Genomic DNA, 9,385 nt, shown 5'->3' with positions numbered 1-9,385 from the left:
CATATTATGTTCTTTTTTTCTTCAAATCATTTTAATAACCTGGCAGTGATTCAAAGTATAAGAAGATTCAAACGTCTTCCCTTTAAAGGGGATGCTACCATGATTGCCTCACAACAAGCATGATCCAAGGCAATCATGAGACTGGATTCCAAAGAGCAAGGGTCGTAGGAAAGCTTCAAGGCTCACAGATTGAAGAGCTTGGTTTCAGAAAGTCTCTTGAGGGCGAGCAGACAGCAGAAGAGACCTGAAATTTTAAGAGGTCCTCAGAGGACGGGGTGCAATTGCTGGGTCATGAGCACCTTAAAGCATGCCTTGATGGTAATATGGTGTCAAGAGTATTTGTCGCCTGGGAGAACTGAGCAGGATGGGCCATGCAGGTCTGTTGTCTCATAGGGTCAAGCTTCTTCAGCGAATAGATCCGGTCTCCCTGCTCATTGAGATAATACTGGAGAAACATGACCACACCAAAGCCAGAGGGTCCAATTCCGTCTGCCCATATTATGTTGTGCTTTTAAAAAAATATGGAAGTTTTTACTTGTGGAAATTAAAAAAAAAGAATCTGTCCAAAATAGAAGCTGCATTCACTAAGCAGTCAATTCTATAAGTGAAGAAATTGCCAATTAAAAACATCTTACTGGGCTTCCCTGGTGGCGCAGTGGTTGAGAGTACGCCTGCCGATGCAGGGGACATGGGTTTGTGCTCCGGTCCGGGAAGATCCCACATGCCGCGGAGCGGCTGGGCCCGTGGGCCTTGGCTACTGAGGCTGCGCGTCTGGAGCCTGTGCTCCGCAACGGGAGAGACCACAACAGTGAGAGGCCCGCGTACCGCAAAAAAAAAAAAAAAAAAAAAAAAAAAAAAAAAAAAATTAATTAATTAATTTATTTATTTATTTTGGCTGCACCATGTCTTAGCTGCAACACGCGGGCTCTTCCTTGCAGCATGCAGGATCTTTAGTTGTGGCATACAGGCTATTAGTTCTGGCCTGCGGGCTTCTTTGGTTACAGCATGAGGACACTTACTTGCGGCATGCATGTGGGATCTAGTTTCCCGACAAGGGATCGAACCCAGGTCCCCTGTATTGGGAGCATGGAGTCTTCACTTGACCACCAGGGAAGTCCCAGAAATTGCCAATTATAATGTTCTCTCTTTCAAACCTTTCCACAAACCTTCCCACCCCTTGAGCCAATCTTCTATCAGAATTGCCTTTAAAAATAAACAGACCTAGGCTTCCCTGGTGGCGCAATGGTTGAGAGTCCGCCTGCCAATGCAGGAGACACGGGTTCGTGCCCCGGTCCGGGAAAATCCCACATGCCGCGGAGCGGCTGGACCCATGAGCCATGGCCGCTGAGCCTGCGCGTCCAGAGCCTGCGCTCCGCAACGGGAGAGGCCACAACAGTGAGAGGCCCGCGTACCGCAAAATAAATAAATAAATAAATAAACAGACCTGAAAGAAAAGTGTATCTAAATATGATTTTTGTACCTGCAGAGCATATCTCTTCTCAAGAACATTTAAAAGGCATAATAATCTCCTTTGCTCCTTCCCAAATTTTCTGCAACTAGGAATTATAGTGAGTATTTTACTCTATCCTCTATAAAAATCAGAAAATTATAGTATCTGTTTTCTAGTTCAGTCTCTCTGTTGAGCATGTGAGATTGCTTGGTTCTAAACTTTGGATTAGGGCAGTCTCACTGCTAAAGAAAGAAACCCTTAGCCAGTCTGTGGGGCTGCAAGATCTGATTTCTTACTAGAGGTTACTCATAATTAGAGTTGCAAGATTTAGCAAACAAAAATAAGGATGCCCAGTTAAATTTGAATATAGAATTTAAAATTCTAATTTAATTTGGTATCCAGTATTTTATCTGGCAACCCAATCTAATTAATACACCAATATTATGCATTCATTATTTCAACTTAATATGTTTTTATTGAACATCCCTAGAGTAAAACACTGGGCTAGGCTTTGTAGGTCAAACCGAAGGTAAAATGTGTGTCCTCAAAGAATTTATAATATTGGAAGATATAAGGCAGAACACTGAAATTACACATAAACAAACGAAAACTACATATATAATAATGTTACTATATAGAGCTGCCTGTCAGTCTCTCTGTAGTTTGTTTCTTTGAATGTTGAGTATTGGTCCCTTTCAGGTATTTGTATTTGGAAGAACAGAGTCCTTCCCCTGTAGTAAAGCTCTGTCTTGGAATTAGCATGACTTTTGCCTGTTCATTACTACCAAAGCATAAATACCTGGTATTGAACAGGACTGTTCAATATTTTAACTGTCTATACAGCAAAGTGAAAAATTAGAAAGCTAGACACTTAAATGCTCTTTTTTCATTATAATTTCAAGCTTGCTTTATCTTAATTTGTGATTGATATTTAATCAGTAGTAGTTTGTTATACTTTGAACTTTTGGGTTTGCCTTCTGTTAAGAATTTAATGGAATTTAATGACTCTAAACAAACACTTAAGAAGATGGTACTTAAAGGAAGCCTATGACCCCTTTGCAATGGATGAATTGTTTTGCAATGTGAGTAATTTCATTCTCTAATTTATGAGTTTATAAGTAAAATGGGTTAATAGTTCAGATACTAATGTTAAGTTTTCTATCAAATAATACAAAAGGGATGTTATCCCAAGGGGAAAAGAGTAACATCTCTATATAAACATTTTTTTTGCATCTTTCCCTCCAAATGATAACTATTTATTGAGTTCTTTCTCTGTGCAGGCACTATGCTGCATGCTTTACAGACATCATTTAATTTAATTCTGATGGAGAAACCAAGGCTAGAGAGGTTGGAGATGTGACCCAATATTTTTTTAGGATATCTGGTGATCTTGTAAACACTAACAACAGAAAGCACAACTGCATGCAACATTTTTCTTAAATGAAGAGTTTTAAAGCACTCAATTCTTAAAAGAGAGATCCGAGTTAAATACAAGGAAAAACTTCCTGATAATGAAGAACTGGAATGGAGAGAGTGGAGAGATTTTCTTCACTATATAATATACTAAAGGATCAGTTGATGTTTATATGCCTAGAAGCCGATAGAGATGAATAAGCACTACAGATCTTCTCTGAGCTCAGTAATTATGGGAAAAGGACTTTGCCTGGAGACCAGAGAGGGGACTTGTATCGGAGGTGTATTGTTCCCTTTCCAGCTTCAATCCTATGTCCACCTACTGTGGAAACTTGCATGGCAATTGCTACTTCTAGAACAATAAATAATAATTATCTACCTCTAGCTATTGGATTCTTACTTCAATGAAATATGTGTAAAACTAAACTCACTATCTTCCTGCCTTTCTTGACCTTGTATGCCCCACTTCTTTATTTGCTACCTTCTTTTTTCTTTCCTTCTCTTCAGAACAAAATTCCGTAGATGAAAGAGTCTTCACTTCTTGCCTCCATTTCTTTTTTTTTCCCTCCATTTCTTAGTCTCCCATTTCCTCTTAAACCCAAGTGTGGCTTCTCTCCTCCTCTCTCCATTGAAACTTCTTTGACTCAGGACAGTGACATTTTAAAAAAGGAAAACTTTATTGAAATATAATTTACATATGATAAAGTCACTCATTTTAAGTGGCTTAGTTATAATTCAGTGATTTTTATTAAATTTACAACATTGTACAATCATCACCACAATCAAATCTGAAAACATTTCTATTGCCTTGAAAAGAGCCCTGTGCCCATTTGCAGTCACTCACCTTTTGAGAACAGATTCAATGAATGATTTTCAGTCCACAACTTACCTAACTGCTCTGAATACATTTGGCCCTACTGACCATACCTTTCCTTTTGAAACTTTCTCTTCCCTTCTTTCTGGCCATCACTTTCTCCTGGTTTCTCTCCTAACTTTTTTTTTTTCCTCTCCTAACTTTTTGATAATTCTTCACAGATTACTTTCTCTGCCAGGCTTTATTATTTTAAAAAATATTTATTTATTTATTTATGTATTTGGTTGCACAGGGTCTTAATTGCGGCACGCGGGATCTTCCTTGCCGCGTGCGGGATCTTTGTCACAGTATGAGGGATCTGTTTCCCCGACCAGGGATTGAACCCCAACCCCCTGCATTGAGAGCGTGGAGTCTTAGGCACTGGACCACCTGGGAAGTCCCTGCCTTACTTAAAATTTATTTATTTATTTACTTATTTATTTATATCTCCATTGGGTCTTTGTTGCTGCGTGCGGGCTTTCTCTAGTTGCGGTGAGTGGGGGCTACTCTTCGCTGCGGTGTGCGGGCTTCTCATCGCAGTGGCTTCTCTTGCTGCGGAGCACCAGCTCTAGGCACGCGGGCTTCAGTAGTTGTGGCATGCGGGCTCAGTAGTTGTGGCTCCTGGGCTCTAGAGCGCAGGCTCAGTCGTTGTGGCACACGGGCTTAGCTGCTCCATGGCATGTGGGATCTTCCCGGACCAGGGATCGAACCCGTGTCCCCTGCATTGGCAGGTGGATTCTTAACCACTGCGCCACCAGGGAAGTCCCCGTCCCTTACTTTAACTATTGCTGTTCCATTGAGTTCTGTCCTGGCCTTTCAGCCTACACCTACTCAAGTGATTACATTCATCTTCATGGCTACAACTGCCATCTGTAAGCCGATGACTCCAAAATTTCTATTTCCAGCTCAGACTCGTGCCCTGAGCTCCAGTCTGGTATAGTATAGTATAGTAAAACTACTTATCATCAACAGTGGTTCTTCTCTTGGGCTCTCGCTATAATAAAATGCAAACAGAAAACTCATCAAATTAGCAGTTAAATCCTGTTCCTCTTTGAGGAGGAAATTAAGATTCACCTATATTGTATTAAGTATCAAAGTGCTAGATGAAATATGAAATATACATATGATCGCTGAAGTCTATAGACAATAATATACTCTTCTTGTCAGATCTTGTAAGTAAAATAGAATTTTAATGTACCTGCAACTCTATTACTTCATTCTAGCTTAAAATTTTACGTATGTGTCTCACTAGGAGATTGATATAAACTCAAGAGCAGGGACCAAATCTTTTTCTGCTTTGTCTTTCCAGTAAGAAAGCACAGTGCTTGGTATAAAGTAGGTAAAAGTATTGTAGAATGAATAAATGAATGTATCAGGGAAGAACATACTTGAAACTGAACTGGTGTGTTAGTGTAGTGTACATTGGTGGTGGACTACCAAATGTCATTTTCCATCTTTTCTTCCTTATTACAAAATTGTAATTTTTTTGTAATAACCCATCTCCCTCCACATAGCAATACACTTTTGTATTTATCATAGAAATCCTTTTTCTCATGCCAGTGACAGATATAGGATGGCTATATGAGGAAATTCTTGCCAGTAAGATGTAATGGGCAAAGAAGATATACAGATTGCCAACAAACTCATGAAAGAGTGCTCAACACCATTAATCATTAGAGAAATGCAAATCAAAACTACAATGAGATATCATCTCACACCAATCAGAATGGGCATCATCAAAAAATCTACAAACAGGGCTTCCCTGGTGGCGCAGTGGTTGAGAGTCTGCCTGCCGATGCAGGGGACGTGGGTTCGTGCCCCGGTGCGGGAAGATCCCACATGCTGCGGAGCGGCTAGGCCCGTGAGCCATGGCCGCTGGGCCTGCGCGTCCGGAGGCTGTGCTCCGCAACGGGAGAGGCCACAGCAGTGAGAGGCCCGCGTACCGAAAAAAAAAAAAGTCTACAAACAATAAATGCTGGAGAGGGTGTGGAGAAAAGGGAGCCCTCTTGCCCTGTTGGTGGGAATGTAAATTGATACAGCCACTATGGAGAACAGTATGGAGGTTCCTTAAAAAACTAAAAATAAAACTACCATACAACCCAGCAATCCCACTACTGGGCATATACCCATAGAAAACCATAATTCAAAAAGAGTCATGTACCACAATGTTCATTGCAGCTCTATTTACAATAGCCAGGACATGGAGGCAACCTAAGTGTCCATCAACAGATGAATGGATAAAGAAGATGTGGCACATATATACAACGGAATATTACTCAGCTATAAAAAGAAATGAAATTGAGTTATTTGTAGTAAGGTGGCTGGACCTAGAGTCTGTCATACAGAGTGAAGTAAGTCAGAAAGAGAGAGACAAATACCGTATGCTAACACATGTATATGGAATCTAAAAAAAACAAAAAAAATGGTCGTGAAGAACCTAGGGGCAGGACGGGAATAAAGACATAGACCTACCAGGGAATGGACTTGAGGACATGGGGAGGGGGAAGGGTAAGCTGGGACAAAATGAGAGAGTGGCATGTACATATATACACTACCAAATGTAAAACCGATAGCTCGTGGGAAGCAGCCGCATAGCACAGGGAGATCAGCTCGGTACATTGTGACCATCTAGAGGGGTGGGATAGGGAGGGTATCAGGGAGGGAGACGCAAGAGGGAAGACATATGGGGATATATGTATATGTATAGCTGATTCACTTTGTTATAAAGCAGAAACCAACACACCATTGTAAAGCAATTATACTCCAATAAAGATGTTAAAAAAAAAAAAGAAAGATGTAATGGAGAGTCTGCTGGGGAGATTCTGGGGAAAGTTTTTCAGTTATAAATAGAGATACATCGGGGAATTCCCTAGCGGCCCAGTGGTTAGGACTCTGCACTCTCACTGCCCAGGGCCCAGGTTCAATCCCTGGTCAGGGAACTAAGATCCCACAAGCCACACGGCAGGGCCAAAAAAGAAAAAAAGAGTTGCAGCGAGGCATCTTCTTTCTTTGGACTTTATAGTGTCTAGAAGTGTCAACTTGAACTATGACAGCCATCTTGTGAATACTGGGGATGCTAGTATCTAAGGGCAAAGTCAATAAACCGAGGAAAGCAGAACAGAAAGACAGAAGAAGGTGGTCTCTGCTGACATTGCTGGATGGAAATTAACCAACTCTGAAGGTGCCCTAACTTGGGACTTCATTATGTGACTTGCCCTACTATTTAAACTATTTAGAGTTGAGTTTTCTATTTCTTCTAGTTGAAAGAATCTTAACCAATAATTTTAGTAAACAGATAACATAGCAAACAACCTATGTGGGGTTTTTTTCCTTCTTAGACTACAGTGGAGTGTGGACAAAGAGCACATGTCGACCCTGTTGTCATGTCTGTTGTCTGTGTTTTACTCCAGCTGTAATGTAGATGTTCTTACAAACCTCCTCTGAAAAAGACCCTTTGCACACTAACCTTGATAGTCTCAGATCTAGGCAACAGAAACAATTATAGGCATGTCAGGTGAAGCCAGGAAGACATATTTTAGGGTCAATGCTATATGGAAACTTCTTGCTTCTACTGATGAAAATAATGAGAATTTTCAGGCTGATTCTACCACTCAATGCTGGCACTATTTAGCCCCAGGGGAGAATTCTAATGGTAATTATATTCAGGAGACTTTAAGATATATATTGACGCTGGTTCTTTGTAGTTATTATGATACTATTTATACAAGTTTCAGTACTTTTACCTTTTTCTCCTCCTTTTCCATCTATTCAAATTCTGCCTGTATGCCAAGATGCAGCTGAGATTTCACACTTCTCATAAATACAATGCACCATGATGTAACTGTGATGTACCAAAATACCTATATTTCTGAGCATCAAATACCTATAAGACCCTGGAGGTACGTTATACACATAAGGTACCTTGCATAGCTTATGATCTAATTGACAAACTAGGACACAAAAAAAGTATGGAGTAGCATACTGATTCTCAAACTTAGGGTGCATAAAAGTCCACTTGTTACACCTGTTAAAAATCAGTTTCCTGGGCTTCCCTGGTGGTGCAGTGGTTGAGAGTCCGCCTGCCGATGCAGGGGACACGGGTTCGTACCCTGGTCTGGGAAGATCCCACATGTCGCAGAGCGGCTGGGCCCGTGAGCCATGGCCGCTGAGCCTGCACGTCCGGAGCCTGTGCTCCACAACGGGAGAGGCCACAACAGTGAGAGGCCCGCGTACAGCAAAAAAAAAAAAAAAAAAAAAAAAAAAAAAAAATCAGTTTCCTAGGCCATACCTTCAGAGATTTTGACTCAGTAGTTTCAGCTTGAGGTTCCATAATCTTTATTTTTTATTTTTATTTATTTATTTATTTGTTTTTTGGTACGTGCATTGGCAGGTGGATTCTTAACCACTGCGCTACCAGGCCTAGATTTATTTTTTATTGAGGGAACATTGGTTTATAACATTATACAAATTTCAAATCCAAAAAAGAAGGAAAGAGGAAATCCAAAAAAGAGGGGATATATGGATACATATAGCTGATTCATTTTGCTGTACAGTAGAAACTAACACAATGGTTGTAAAACAACTATACTCCAATAAAAATTTTAAAATAAATAAATAAATTTCAAGTGTACAGCATTACATTTCTATTTCTGTATACCTCACAGCATGTTCAGAGCACTTCCTTCTGTCACCATAGAAGGTGATTCCCTTTATCCATTTTGCCCTCTGCCCCTTCCCTTTTGGTAACTCCTACTCTGTTCTCTATATCTATGACTTTGTTTTTTCTGCTTTGGTTTGTTCGTTTATTTTGTTTTGAGTTTTTAAAAAATATTCTATATATGAATGAAATCATACAGTATTTGTCTTTCTCCATGTGACTTATATCACTTAGCATAATACCCTCAAGGTCCATCCATGTTGTCACAAATGGCAAGATTTCATCTTTTTTATGGTTGAGTAGTATTCATATATATACATATATATGAATATATATATCTATCTTACATCTTCTTTATCCATTCATCCATTGATGGGCACTTAGCTTGTTTCCATACCTTGGCTATTGTAAATAATGCCGCAATGAACAAAGAGGTGCATATATCTTTTTGAATTAGTGTTTTCATGTTCTTTGGATAAATACCCAGAGGTGGGATAGTTGGATCATATGGTAGTTGTATTCTTAATTTTTTGAGGAATCTCCATACTGTTTTCCACAGTAGCTGCACCAATTTACATTACCCCCAACTGTGCACAAGGGTTCCCATTTCTCCACATCCTCACCAACACTTGCTATATCTTGCCTTTTTGATAATAGTCATTCTAACAGTTGTGAGGTGATATCTCATTGTAGTTTTCATTTGCATTTCCCTAATAATTAGTACTGTTGAACATCTTTTCCCGTGCCAGTTGGCCATCTGTTTGTCTTCTCTGGAAAAATGTCTATTCAGCTCCTCTGCCCATTTTTAAATTGGGTTGCTTGTTTTTTTTTTTTGTTGAATTGTATAAGTTCTTTATATATTTTGGGTATAAACCCCTTATCGAATATTTCATTTGCAAATATCTTCTCCTATTCAGAAGGTTGTCATTTTGTGTTTGTTTTGTTTTGTTTTGGCTGAGTTGGGTCGTCGTTGCTGCATGCAGGCTTTCTCTAGTTGCAGCGAGCGGGGACT

The 9,385-nt window shown here is 39.9% G+C and overlaps 1 protein-coding gene across 1 annotated transcript; it reads right to left on the bottom strand.

The window, feature by feature from the left end:
- Nucleotides 1-263: 263 nt before the first annotated feature.
- On the bottom strand, nt 264-465 carry LOC132525302 (H/ACA ribonucleoprotein complex subunit 3-like). The gene is given in 2 exon segments (XM_060157840.1): nt 264-352; nt 355-465. Coding segments are annotated over 2 exon segments (192 nt in total). The 5' UTR covers nt 458-465.
- Nucleotides 466-9,385: the final 8,920 nt, after the last annotated feature.

The sequence above is a fragment of the Lagenorhynchus albirostris genome, chromosome 9 (assembly GCF_949774975.1).
Source record: "Lagenorhynchus albirostris chromosome 9, mLagAlb1.1, whole genome shotgun sequence".
Lineage (NCBI taxonomy): Eukaryota > Metazoa > Chordata > Mammalia > Artiodactyla > Delphinidae > Lagenorhynchus > Lagenorhynchus albirostris.
The sequence above is the reverse complement of the archived record's forward strand: the minus strand, read 5'-3'. Positions and strand labels throughout refer to the sequence as shown.